The 14,891-nt window shown below is 47.6% G+C and overlaps 1 protein-coding gene across 2 annotated transcripts in view; it reads right to left on the reverse strand.

Annotated features, from left to right (window-relative positions):
• Window positions 1-14,891, reverse strand: part of nrg3b (neuregulin 3b) — a 111,686-nt gene that overhangs the window by 11,645 nt on the left and 85,150 nt on the right. For both annotated transcript variants that reach the window (XM_035533246.1, XM_035533245.1), the window contains exon 3: window positions 2,288-2,361. In XM_035533246.1, coding sequence (XP_035389139.1) covers window positions 2,288-2,361 — 74 coding nt within the window. The remainder of the gene's footprint in view (window positions 1-2,287; window positions 2,362-14,891) is intronic.

Genomic DNA, 14,891 nt, shown 5'->3' on the forward strand with positions numbered 1-14,891 from the left:
GTAACTGCACGGAGGACAGTAATACCAGTCAGTGACTGTGAGCTCTGGATCTGCTGTGAGGGGAAACAAAAGTGGAAGTGAATCACATACTGCATAATCCTGCCTTCAGTTAGAGATGTGAGATGAAAGCTTGCCTGTGTGTGGCCTACATAGTCTAATTCCTGAGACATAAATACCCAATTTTAGTGGCTGTCCCTGGAGCGAGCCAGTCATGAAAGCTGTCTCTTCTGAGTCAGAGTGGCTGGTGCTCTTTTGCCCAGCTGGAGCTCAGAAAGGCTGCACCTCCTCCAGGCGGGAGGCTGTCATCGTCTGCCACCTGCTGAGCTGTGCTCAGAAGGTCATAAACCCAATCTCCCTCTAAGACAAACATGCACCGTCCGGCACCTCCCCAGACATAATGGCAAGGCGCGGTGGGCATGGACTCCATCAGATGCCTTTTGAAAAGAAGCTGGCCCGTATCGCCCCACCTGCAGGTTGGGAGCTTGGGCAGGGCAGCTGCAGGCAGAGCAAGGGGAACCCGTGCTGGGGAAGTGGAGCTCTGGAGTGCCTCTTAACCGCTACTCAATACAGAGCTTTTCAGTGGTAGACACAGACTTTGCCAAAGCTCAGAGCAGAAAAAGGTTTCAGTGACTGATAAACCCCTGTGGCCCCAAGGGGGTGATTCCAGGCTTGTTTGGTGGGTTTAGTAAATAAAGATGCACTGGTCCACAAACGCCTGGCTCACTACCGGCGTGAAAACAAAACAAACGGTGGCCTCAACAGAGCGGAATAAAGACGCCTTGAAAGCGTAATGGTGTACGAAGAATGCAAAGAGCGTGATCAGACATGACATACTGGGCCCCGTGATTTCTCTATTCGAGCACCGCCTATGTGGCACACAGCGTTTGTCTGCATGGCAGGATTATAAATCGAGCACATAATCTGGATTAACTGGCTCGTCTGTCAGCACCGTGCGGGATATGCCGAAGGTGGCATCCACACGTGACGCTTTCGCCACCGCAGTGTGTCCTCAGGTTACTGAGCCTGGATTTCCGCAGGAAGCCTGGAAAGGGGCCTGGGTGGGGCGTGGCGGTGGCAGTGGGTGGGGTGGGGTGGGGTGGGGGTCAGCAAGGAGATGACAGGGTGCGTGGAAGTATGATGAAGTTGATGTTGCCTGGTGGTTGTGGGATGTCCCCCCCTGGTAACGATAGATAGAGGGCACTGAATGCTCTCATTGAAAAAAAATCAGATATGGCAGAGCACAGCCAGGCGGACGAGTCACAGTGCAATTCCATTACCAGTCTCTCAGCAGGGTCGGCAACTTCAAACAGCCGTAAATGGGAGTTTAGGTTTCTATCTCACTTACTGTAAAAGATCACTCCATAAGAGCAGAACCATTCATAGGCCTCTCACAGAAAGAGCCTCCGCTTAGATTCATGCTGTGTTTGGCTGCTTCTTTCACTGGCTTTTCCCTTCTCCACTGCCCACTGTGCTTACACAATAGCGCTGACGAATCCCAACTGTGGCGACACACATTTTTAAGATACTGTTTTGTTATAGTTTTATCACGTAGTCTTGGGTCATATAAGAAACGAATTGGCTTCAGGGATACCGGGTAGCTAAAATGCATTGATAAAGCAAACACAAAGGACAGGAGTCTTGTAGCTGTCTGTGAACTTCATAACAACTTTTCATTAACAATAAACTTAACCCTCTTACACCAACAACTCGAATTAAGAAGACAGTTATTTCTGCACACAACAGGCAGAAAAACCTGTCTGATAAATGTTCTTTCTTATAGTTCACGTGCTTATGAACCCATCATTTCATATGAGTCCACTGATTTGCTGTCACAGGAAGATTTTGTGGAGAAAAACATATCCACAGTCGAACAGTAAGATGTCAGGTCTCTCACAGGGAAAACTGCATGCAAATGTACTCTGATTATCAGACTAGAGTGTTATTTTTCTCAATAGTGTAGCATTGTAAGGTAATGGTAATTTCAGCACTTAAAGTGAGGCATAATTAGAAGCATTTTAGCATATTTGATTTTGGTAAATGGGAAGGAGTTTTGTGGAAGTTTTGTGTGGAACTAGAGAAAGACAGAAAAGTCAATGCAGGTATATGTTCTGTTTGAGGTTTTGGCTCAAAGAAGGATTTGCTTCATTTACACAAAACTTTGTGGAGGTAGACAGAGGTCACTGAGTGGGCTCTGGGTCGATAACATGTGGGCAGGTGTGAATCTCAGGTAAAACATCTACTGTAGTTCCCTTTTGTTTCTCAGTTAACAAGGATGATAAAGACATACTTGGATCGGAGAGGATGGAGTCGGTCTTAGGAACAAACTGGTCACAGCGCAGTCCACGATAACCCTCTTTACACCTGCAAGACAACAGAGGGCAAGATCGATTAGCCAATGAGAGAAAAAGATAGAACCCTGGCACTTCGCAGGATAACACAGTCTACTGCAAGTTATCCTTACGTATTTCAAATGAACCTTATCTAGTGAGTATCTCATCCCATCAAAATCCCATTTATCTACATGCCTTTGTCTTAAATAGCAATCTTTGCTTAAACTTCCTGATGTGTGAAAATCGTGCGTACCCACAGGTCAGAATGTTGTCTATTGTGACATGATATTGGATTGTGTGAGTGTCAGGCACCCAATGAAGATCTGAAAACATACAAGGTGGGTGAGGAGAGAGAAGGTACGAACATCTCTGTAGCTCTGTGGCACCTGCTGTTGCACATATAACGCGGTTCTGAAACTAACGTGGCCACCTGGGAGTGGCTGTCAGCTGGAAACATCTGATCAGGCCCTGTCTGAGAGAGGCAAGAGGCAGCACCAGACCCAAAAGTGGAGGAACTTCTGAGACTACCAGCTGTCCACAGGCCATCCCTTAGATTCTGCAGCAGGGTGAGAGATATTCAGCACCTCTTAGTCAATGCTCTTCTCGCACACTTCTTCCCCGCGTTTAGCTATCCAGCTGTTGGGCTTCTGTCTGCAGACACGCGAAATATCGGCATCCAGAGGAACTGCTGAAACACTGCGGAGGCTCCACTGCTTGGCCGCGATGCAGTCCCGTAAATCAGAGTGAGGTCACCCCCACGCCCGCTCTGATGCCAGCCACACAGCTAACATCCCGCGAACAAAACGAGCCCCGCAGGTGTCTGACTCAGAAACGCGAGCCCGGCATAATGGACTCACGAATCGAGCCACGTCTGGTCGAGCCGAGCTAGGGGAGAAAAAAAGAAAAAAAGAGCCACAACAGAATTTCTCCCTTTTCGTTGGATTTCCGTTTCCCAGTAATTTCCGCAGCAGGAAGACTGACAGGCGTGCAGCCGGAGCCAGCGCGAGTCTGTTCGGAGCGGCTCGCCTCGTGGATACGACCGAAAAAGCCCAAGGAGCAAATGATTCCGCTATGCAAATACAAACATAGAGAGTGACATTACACCAGCAGTTGTGAAGCAGGTGAGTGTGATGCAGCCCTGCCTTATCCGTCCTGCTTACGCAGCTCCCTGTAGTCTGTAGTCTGCCTCGTTAACACTAAGTCATGTGTCGATGGGACGGAGGAACATGTCTGTCGGCCAGCTTGCTTGCCTCGTTCCTTTCTCATCTTCTTGCCTGGTGAGATAATGCCCAGGATAATGCTTTTTTAATGGCTTTTAAAAATAAATCCTACCCTGTTTGGTAGACAGCTTAGATCAGTCAACTGCAGGGCCTAGTTCAAGAACTTACAGGATTTTTTATGTCATGAAACCCTTTCAAAGTCTTAAAAGTGTATAAACTGTTTTAAGCCTCTAACACATTTGGGTCTCATGAATCCCAAACAGTCTTAGTAATATTATAATTCTTTCAGTGAATGGCAGCGCTAATTATTTAGTTAATTCAATGCCCATTTTTATCTAGTAATTATTTGTGAGGCTTGGGCTGATCCATTGTACAGTGAGTAGTTAATCATAACACAGTCGTCTACTTAATAATTGTTCTTGACAGGATCTGTACAGCAAACAAGCATGCAATTTTGAAAGCGGGACCACACGCATAAGGACTGCAAGTACGGAGGCCACCAAAGGACCATGAGTCTGTCTTCTGTGCCATTCAAACATATTTCTCCCGTCTTATTCCAACGGAGTAGAAGGAATAACCAAAGCGGAGTGCATAGGTCTTAAAAGAATTCATTCCTCTTAAAGGAAAGCTAATTTAGGTTAAATTGGAATTTAGTTAAAGATTATTTAACTATCAAATGACAATTATTTTAATAATATTAAAAAGAATAATAGGATCAATTAAGTTACCTAATAATAAAATACATCTTAGCCATTACAGTACAAATGAATAAATGAAAGCTGTAGGTTTGTCATTTAAAAAAAAATGAAGTATGTACTTTTTCAGTGTCATACATTACATCTAGAAATATGGATTTAGCCAAGGTTCAAAGAAGAACTTAAAAGTCTAAAATATAAGCACAATCTTTCTTCACATAACCGAGAAAGTGCTGACTGAAGCAACGAGGACCTTCCCACGTTAAAGCGTTGATGGGAAGGGAATATGCCAGCAGCGATAATGGGACACGAACGCACATATCTTTCATACGACTATCATCAGCTCGGATCATTGGTGCTCACGTTGGGGATCTTCACGTCCTGACTTCAGTTTCAGCACTGGGATTGCATTTGTGCTTTGAGAAGCTGTGAGAATTTGCACACAAGCTTTGAAACCCTGTTCAAAAAGTAAAAAGAAAAATCCTGGTCAACATAATGTGCATGCCCAGAATAGCACTTCAGACCCTTAATGAAGTCCCTAAGAAGGGTATTCATAAGGATATTCATTTTATGCATTTTTAAAAATTATTTATTTCTTTTTACCGAGAGCCTTTCAAGAACTTGGCCTGGAAGAAGAATGGAGATGTGTGTGCACGCCTGAGTCTACAAGAGAGTAAACAAGGTTATAAATGTATGTGCGTGTTGGCCTTCGTGTGTATTTATTATCATAAATTAATGTGCATTTTGGCCTCATTAATTGCACTCCCTGTTGGTTTCTCCTCCCCAAATGGATCAAGAAAAAGGGATTTTTGCATTAATAATTCAGCAGTACAATTGGAATAAGCTGCATTCCCTGGACAAGGCAGAAAAGAAAGATTCTTGCTCTGTGCAGATGACCTGACACTATTTTCATCACTGCCCAAAGGTTCCTTAAGCTCCAGACATACGAGAGACCTACTGCGAGCACCGGGGCCTGCTGGTAAGCATAAAAAGAGTTGATATCTTTCAAAATATTTTTGAAGGATACTAAATCACTCCAGGTAGCATGGGCTTAGAGTCCACGGTGCAGTACCCTTATTCCAGCCTCATCATTACTGCATCGGGGAGTTTCAGCATGGAAAAAGCTCACACAGAGTTCTATACACAACAAATAGGAAATAAATATGTTCTATAAGATCGATGTGCAGATTCCAATTTGGTGCAAGCTGTTTGATAGCATATTTTTGACCCATTACTCTGTATAGAAGTGAGGCTTGGGGGTCATAACTAGTCAATAACAGTCATAATAGATACAAGCATGCAGTAGAAATCCAGAGGCAGACTTTGATGCCAATCAGAAAGCAATCAGAACCCTGCATTACAGGATTCACTTTAAGGCAAGTCCAAAAGAAACACCCTAATGGACAGGAAGCAAACAGTGTCCTCTTAGTCAACTTGTTCTGAGGTTTACTAATTCTGTAAAAGCTACAAACACAGATCAACCTGAGAATAACACTGCTTTATAGACCAGTATAAAAATAACTCAGCGGAACACAACTACTTGCAGTAACTGAGACTATGAAAGTAAAGCTCGAAGTAAATGACAGTGCTATCACTTTCAACACTACACCATCAAATCTTTCATAAAGAGAGACACTCTACAAACCCTCACCAGTGAGTGACAGCGTCTGAACTACATAACAATATGTTCATATTTGTGATTAATGATATTTACATATCTTGGTAAAACTGCCACAGTTAATGTTATTGCTGTTATATTCACTATGTTGTATTTACTGTCATTTCTATTATTCCAGAATGAAAATATTTAACACTGCATTTTTTTCTGTTTTGGAATAACACATACAGTGACGGCAATAAAGCTAAGGAGAACTGAAGACAATATGGCAGAAAGATGGAGAGTGGTTATTTGCTAATTTATTATTTATTATTATTTTCCTTTCACAACACTGTTATTAAAGCAGTTATGTCAAAACACCTCAAAGTGGAGCTTCAAGTTGCAAAAGGGGGCAGCGGCTGGGGGGGGTGAGGGGGAAGGGGAGGCTAGGAGTGGGGTGGGTTTGGGGGAAGCTAGGGGTTGGGGGGTTGGGGGGAGGCTAGGAGTGGGGGGTTAGGGGGGAGGCTAGGAGTGTGGGAGGTTAGGGGGAGGCTAGGAGTGGGGGGGTTAGGGGGAGGCTAGGAGTGGGGGGGTTAGGGGGAGGCTAGGAGTGGGGGGTTAGGGGGAGGCTAGGAGTGGGGGGGTTAGGGGGAGGCTAGGAGAGGGGGGGTTAGGGGGAGGCTAGGAGTGTGGGAGGTTAGGGGGAGGCTAGGAGTGGGGAGGTTAGGGGGAGGCTAGGAGAGGGGGGGTTAGGGGGAGGCTAGGAGTGGGGGGGTTAGGGGGAGGCTAGGAGTGGGGGGTTAGGGGGAGGCTAGGAGTGGGGGGTCAGGGTGGGGGGGTCTAGAGTTGGGGGGTTAGGGGGAGGCTAGGAGTGGGGGGGTTAGGGGGAGGCTAGGAGTGGGGGGATAGGGGGGAGGCTAGGAGTGGGGGGGTTAGGGGGAGGCTAGGAGTGGGGGGGCAGGGTGGGGGGGTCTAGAGTTGGGGGGTTAGGGGGAGGCTAGGAGGGGGGGTCAGGGTGGGGGGGTCTAGAGTTGGGGGTTAGGGGGAGGCTAGGATGGGGGGGTCTAGAGTTGGGGGGTTAGGGGGAGGCTAGGAGTGGGGGGGTCAGGGTGGGGGGGTCTAGAGTTGGGGGGTTAGGGGGAGGCTAGGAGTGGGGGGTTGGGGGGAGGCTAGGAGTGTGGGAGGTTAGGGGGAGGCTAGGAGTGGGGGGGTTAGGGGGAGGCTAGGAGAGGGGGGGTTAGGGGGAGGCTAGGAGTGGGGGGTTAGGGGGAGGCTAGGAGTGGGGGGGTTAGGGGGAGGCTAGGAGTGGGGGGTTAGGGGGAGGCTAGGAGTGGGGGGTCAGGGTGGGGGGGTCTAGAGTTGGGGGGTTAGGGGGAGGCTAGGAGTGGGGGGGTTAGGGGGAGGCTAGGAGTGGGGGGATAGGGGGGAGGCTAGGAGTGGGGGGGTTAGGGGGAGGCTAGGAGTGGGGGGGCAGGGTGGGGGGGTCTAGAGTTGGGGGGTTAGGGGGAGGCTAGGAGGGGGGGTCAGGGTGGGGGGGTCTAGAGTTGGGGGGTTAGGGGGAGGCTAGGATGGGGGGGTCTAGAGTTGGGGGGTTAGGGGGAGGCTAGGAGTTGGGGGGTCAGGGTGGGGGGGTCTAGAGTTGGGGGGTTAGGGGGAGGCTAAGACTGAGTGTATTTTCTCTCTCAGGAATGCAGAGGCTGTAAGCACAACTCTGGCTTTAATTAACACTCAGCTCTTTAATTAACGGTGAGAAAATGGACGTGTAGTGGGGAGCAGAGGGATGTGTATGTAGGGTGGAATAGGGGTGAGGCTTTGGAGGAAAACTCTCCTCGCTGAATAACAGTGCCCTAATGTCAGGCTGAACACACACACACACACACCCCTGATCACTGACACACAGTCAACCCAGACACACAGCCTATGCGTATGTGTGTGCGTACGTGCAATAGGACTTTAACCACAAAGAAATCGCAAAGAAACAAAAAGTAAGGCATCTTTGGTAAAAATAACTTTACTTTGAATACTTTTGCTGGTCCTTACGAAGTAGACTAGCTATGATTTCTCTTTAAATTTCACTACATTCAATACATTTTGTGCCCTAAAAAGCAACTACATACAGAGACATGCACTCATATAATGTAGGGAGATCTTACCAGGGTCTCTCTCGTGTAATACACATGTATCTGCTCTGCTCCCTCCACTGTGGCAGGACTGACAGCCCTGACACATTTCCTCCCTGTTATTGATGGTCTCAGAGGCAGCAATGAGCCCAGACTTCAGAGCAATCTCTTATTCTCCTCTCTCTCTCTCTCTCTCTCTCTCTCTCTCTCTCCTTTAACACTCCTTCAGAAAGCCATTCTCTCTCCTTAGCGCACAGCCGATACATATTCATATCTCCCATTTCAGCGTGTTTAAGGGGAAGAATGGAAAGCAACAGAAGAGGGTGATTTATTTCCTGAATGACACTGACTGACATGCACAGCAGCACACTGGTGTTTGCGTGTTCGAGTGCTTTGCAGTGTGACTAGACTCGGTTAGTTCAGCCGGAGGAACAGTCTGCGATTCTTTAGATCTCAATGAAAGTGTGCGCGGTGGATTCTGCATCGCTAGAAACAAAACGTGCAGACGACGCGCTGGTACAACCGACTTGTCTTCCCGGAGACATACGCTCATCCAGTTCCCGTGTCAAACTCAGTGTCTTCCACCTTTCACAGTCTTTTAGAAACGACAAAGGCCTGCCTTAAAAATAAGCCTATTAAAATGGTAATCACGAGTGAGCAGATAAGCGCCTTAAGCCTTCACTCTCGGAAGCGCAAACAGCGGACGCGCGGTTTTCCTTGACAATGCCGCCGTCGAGCAGGAAGCCACACCTCCGCCCACACCCCAACCCCGCTGACACCGAGCCGCAGCGGCCGGGCGAGCGGAGGCGTCCCTCCGCCGACCGGCTCGCCCGAGGGGCCGGGAGGAGTGAGGGATGTGCAAGAAAGGTGAGCGAGAGTGCTACGCCAGCGTGCTCTGACTCACCAACTTGCCGTCGACACGAAGATCCAGGCACAGGTGCCGCTTCAAAGCCGCTAAGATAAGAGGGGAAACCAGGCGTCACACGCTGCTGTAAATAAACATGTGAGTTGGGGGAGGGGAGGGGAGGGGAGGGGGTCTCTCCTCACTCGCAAATCCGCACCGGAGCCTCAGAAGCCAGCCAGTCAGGCCAGGCCGCATCTCAGACGCCTCGGCTTGACATTGTAACACGACTCAGGGTGGCGAGGAGCGACGCGAGGTGCGCTCGTGCGTGACGTGGCGCCTGTTCGCAGATTGACCTCCCCTCCTTCAGTCTGAACGTTTGCTCTCTTGCTCATTCTTACTCAGGTGCTCATATTCTCTCCTCCTCTGCGGTGCTTGTGCGGCACTGCATACAACGCACACGCGCGCACAAACGGCACCTCTGGATTAAGTGCGTTTCGGATTTACATGCAGCGCGAGAGCGCCCATTCTTCCTCGGTGATGATGAGATAATGGAGGGATAAGACCCCAGATAAGACTAATGACAATAACTCTTTTAGAAACATGCTTCCTAACCCAGTGCTGCTTCATTTTCTGCACAAGCAGTAGTCGAGCCCTTTTATTTTATTCCAGGCTTGTAAAAAATTAAAAACCATTAAATGAACATTTGAGCCCTCCCGCTGACAACTTGATGATGGAGAAGGACGTTGATGGAGCTGATCTTTGGAGATCACTGCAGGAGCTCCAGCTCGGTGCATGCCTGCTGCTCAGCTGAACGACATTCTGTCGTCACCGTGTTTGTCTATGAGATCAGTGCGCACCTGGTCTCACACGAGCACTGAAAGCACTTCCGCCATCGAGAGAGACACATAATCACACATCAGAGCGCACAGTCACACGACGTCAATCACATCCACCCCCTTACTGTGGACTGAGAGAATATTTAAAGAGAAAATCTCTCCACAACATCAAAGACTCCAGGTGCACGCCTCCATATCGATACATGTCCTTGACGGTTAATTGAAAGCTTACTTGCGGTCTGAGTTCGCTCTGGAACAGGTGCGGAGGATGAATGTTTCTATTTCTTCTTCTTCTTTTTTAATCAACCAAAACTTAGATGTGAATCATGATTTCATGCGATGTTCAAAGGTAGATCCATCGCTATTGACCATGCTGGCTGCCCAATTAAACACACTCCTTATCTCCGGTGCCTTCACACATACACATAGCTTATCTACTGTGGTATTATCTGTGGGATGACCTTTCTCTCTGCTCCTGTTTTCACGTTCGTTCCCGACTGTTAACAGGACAGAACTAAGCTTATAAACCATTGTGGGATTTTCTACGATTTTTCCAGTCTCTTTGTCAACTTGACAAAATGCTTCCAAACATGAAAAGAGTCCTTGGATGAGTATTTTTGAGGGAGTCCATATGCAATAAAAAGATCATTAATCACCCTCACAACTTGTACATAAAGCAGCCTACTGTTGTGCAGACTGCTTTAAGACATTTTTGTCTTCACCATGAAGACTGCTGGCACTAACTGGATTATGAGTTTTTGATGGCTAAATGCTACGGACATGCCCCGTATTGTTAACCTTTAATTAATTGCGAAACATGCTTGTAGCTGGTTGCGATGTGAGACTGCAGGCCAAACGAAACTCATGACATATGTTTCTGACATTTCTGCAGCCGTGGCTGGATTCAAATCAGAGGAGACATTTAGCGACATAACAGCTGGCCTTTTGAAAGTCTTCATAAAGCTCCCCAGCACTCTCACTGACAGGCCCCGCATCTGGCACGGCCGATAACAGTGCAGCTCTTTCATGCAGCCTCCACGGTGTGCACCAGAGGCTAAGCCACCCTCCAGACAGTGGGGGGCCTCCAGATAGCCCGGTAGAACGCTGGCATGGAAACCTGCGTCAGAGGGTCCAAGAGGTGCCCCACCGCACCTCGAACGCACCGCCCCCCTTCTGCTCCTCGTGTGCAGAGTATGCAAAGCAGAAGTAAATGACCCAGGGCTGTGAGCCAGGGTCAGGAATCCTAACGCTCTGACTCCTTCTCACTTCTCATTGGCTTTACCGGCTGGTAAAGCAAATGCGGGAGAACCTAGATGGGCAGATGTGACATTACTCTAGGGACATATGCCTATTGCAGCTGAATTTTTATGCTCCCTCTCTACTTTTTTATGCTCTCAAGAAAATATGCCCATGGAGGTGGTTGCTTGGGTGTCACGGCAACCAGTCATCCAGAGAGGAGCCACGTAATGGCCTGGTCCTGTGCTTTGGAATAAGGAAGGGGGGGTGCAGTTGTGTGGAGGCAACGTCTGGCAAACTTTCTGCATTAGGTGAACTTCCAACTTCAGTTAGAGACAATTGACCTTTTTATGGCAAAGTCTGAAACCTGCTCTTATTATTTAAACTAGTGAAGAAGAACCTGTCTGAGTTGGAAAATGAAATGAAGTTTAGGCAGGGACCTCTCCAGTAGAGCCACTCATGGTGCCACTCGCTTGCCTGATGACAACGTGCAGGAAAGGCACAGTGATAGCGACAAACTTACTGCAGAAGAGCTAACCAGAGCTCTGGACACAAGAAAAGTGACATATGCTCAAAAATAGAAGTAGCTGTCAGTGTTGTATGGACTGTTTCTGCAGTTAAAGAGAAACTAACCTCTTAAGCAGCAATTCTGTAGAAGTACCAGAGCCAACAGATGGCATAAGGCGGGATGCGGCGGGCAGTTCTTAGGAAACACCAAAGGATCTTCGCCCATAGGTTTGAGTGTGCAGGGCAGCCCCACCACAAATCCTGTACTACCAATGAATTGGCTTTCCAGAGCTCTGTGCCCCCTGGTGCATGATAGAAGCAGTGGGAGGTTTGCAGTGGATTTTGGCAGGCACCGGCATACACATCTCTGCCTGTTCAAACAGCACTCACGTCCCCCTCCGTCATCAGGTTTGTGCTTTTACTCTGCTCGTCTGGCCGACTGAAAAGCTTTATTTTTCCGTGTGACCGGGCTGACTAAAACCTGACACACGCTGGCATTTCCAGATTGCTTTGAGTGCAGAAGGAGGTCACTTCCTTTTGTACACGACGCATGTGATTCTGACATTTGCTGCAACAATGTTAGCCTTGAGTGGGCTCAGTCACAGACGTTGCGGAGCAAAAAGGGACCCAAACACGTTTGCCTACATGCACAAATACAACGCACTTGTTCACTGGCACACACAGTCCTACACATGCATTCAAGCACAAATGCACGCTCAAACACACACGCAGACTGCCATCATATGTCTATATTATACGCCATTATATGTGCATGTGTCACAACACTGTCTAACAGGCACAGATGTATGTGCGAGTGCACGTGCCTGCGTGCCAGACCTGGTCCCACAGAGGGCGAGCTTGCACGCGACAGGCTCTGTGCCAGATCGGCATGCTCTTCATCACAATCAGCTGGAGGTGATGGATTAAAGCCCTCCCTTGTTCAGACATGCCTGCTCCTCTCTGTCCTCCCTGTGTCCATCCCCTGGCCATGCAGTGGAGGGTGACCATCGTAAAGCTAGCAGATCTGCAGCGCCCACAGACCCCCAAGCAGGAGGCTCTGCAGAGCTGCATGTCTGTGTGAAGAGGACATCCTCCTGCCATGTGGAAGTGGAGGGTGGATTCACGGGACTCAGGAGCGGCTAGAATCCATAGGCTGACTTTGTATCAGACATATTTCACTGTGAGAATCTGACCAGACAATATCAAGTGTAATTGGAGCATCAGGGGTCGTATATATCTGCGCCCAGAGCACACTGAGCTCATGCATCTTTGTGGGCCGCTTGCAGGGGGAAGGCAGACAGCCCTGAGCAGCACAACTGGGAGAATTAAATTAGAATCCAATCAATAGCAATTCACAGCTGTCCTAAGTTTTACAAATAACCTTTATACTGAAAATGCACCGATGAATAAATCAGAAAATATTGGTGTATTTATGGAGAGGTTGGTAAAAATACATCACTGTCTGCCTAAAATAAGCATAAATCTTGACAAACAGAGAGAATTAGGAGGTTGCTTTTCAAATGTAATTTGGCCCTAATGAGCTTTCCATCCATACTTTCCCTTAACTGTCCATTTTTTATTCAAATGTGTCATAGGTACTCACTATTACAAAGGCTTTTGTCTTGCAGCCAAAGAGCTGCTTATTTAAATAGCTTTAAATTTCTACTCATGGTGTTCTGCTTTCAGCTTTAAGCAGCAGACATAATGCGAGATGCTATCTCATGTTTTCGTTCCAGTAATGAGCATATTCAGGTAGGTTAAAAGCAAACAATGTGGATGTTGTTTTTCCAAAATGTGACTTTTCTGCACCATGCCTCTGAGAAATATTTCCTTCTTAAAAATTTGATTGACAGCTATGGAGGGGTAGCTTCAATATGTTTCTCCACATTCTTGTGATTTTAATGCATTAAACTGTTAAAATAACTACCTGGTGGCAATTTCTAATAGATTTCACATTGCAAGGTGCACGTATGTGGTTTGCATTGGTTCTTATAATGCATGTTAAACGCATTATAACATACTTATTAACATCTCCTGTTGCTCATTTAATGCAGGTGCTTTGCTTCCCCCCTGCCCCTCTCACCCAGGTCTCACCCAGGTCTCACCCAGGTCTCAGGCAGGTCTCACCTTGCTGTGTGAAACACATCCCACCCACATTGCAAGCCTTTGGGGTCGGCCACGCTATTTGTTAATGATTCTTTTGTGGGCTGGACTGACGCCATATCTTGTTGTTCATTATCACGGCGTTGCCTGTGCTAGACATGAGAAAGAGGGAACACCCTATCAGAGCAGAATTCATCTGAGCTCCGCAGGGAGCGGTCTGAGTCCATCAAGAGCCGCCATCTCACTGGTAAAAAAAAAAAAAAAGGAACAAACTAGGGTTGTATAAAAATAAAAATTGTGTCTGGTACGGTAACATCGTCTGAAAATGCATCAGAAGTTTGACATCCTAATATGTATTAAAATATAGTGATTACATCACAGTATCAATTGTAAGTAATGGGATAAAGTCTACAAATGAGGGCTCTGCTGTCAGGTCTGTATGTTTAATTGGGAATCCACAGTGGTGAAGAATTGGGCTAATTCTGTCGCTTATCTACTCAACCAGGTTCCACAGGCATAGCCAGGCTCCTTCCAGGGCCTCTGATGTGGGCGAGGAGCAGAGCGCTGATCTGTGTCTCCTCTCCCCTTGTCCACTCTGATGAGGCAGGAGGACTCCAGTTGATTAGAAGCTCTGGCCAGTTGCTGCTAGACGGACACGCACCTTTAGTTTTGTTAAGATCTAATTAAAACCGCCTTTTATGTTTTAGTAAAACATGGCTTTCATTTGTGCAAGTTCCTATGGCTAGGACATTAAATTCCAAACATGCTGTTGTTTGATTAAGTCCAGCTGTGCCTCTCGAAATGTAGCAGGCCAGCGCTTCACATGGGAAGCTTTTCAAAGGAGTTCCCTATGGTTTCCATGGCTACGCCAACCCTCTGCCTTCCAACTCAGTGGTACGCCTGGTGCAGATGAATGACAGTAGCATGCATATGAGCGTGGTACACTGGGGCACTGAGCTGAGAAGTGAATAACGACATCTTTTTACGCCCACTTCACCACCACTGCAGGCCGTAAGGGTCTGGAGGCACAAGTTGGGCGGTGGAGGCCAGGTGTTGGAAGCTAGACGTGGAGGTTGCGCACTGGAGGCTGGGTGGTGGAGGTTTGGGTGGAGGTTGTGTGGTGACTTCTCTAATGACTTTTCTTTGCTCCTATACCACTCAATTATGCTTCGCCAATCAGCCTTTCTTCCACCAGCCTTCACTCGCTGAGCTGATAAGTGCATGTGATGGAATCCTAATCACTGATGTGCTTTGGAGAATGAGACCCAGTCTGTGAAATCAGGTCTGATTGCACTCAATAAACAAATACATTTCACGAGGACAGAACATAATCGAGATTAGCCAGGATATGTGACCCAGCTGCTCCAGGCATGTTTGCGCATGTGGCTTCAGTATTAAGTGCA

This window comes from Electrophorus electricus, chromosome 14 (genome assembly GCF_013358815.1).
Source record: "Electrophorus electricus isolate fEleEle1 chromosome 14, fEleEle1.pri, whole genome shotgun sequence".
Lineage (NCBI taxonomy): Eukaryota > Metazoa > Chordata > Actinopteri > Gymnotiformes > Gymnotidae > Electrophorus > Electrophorus electricus.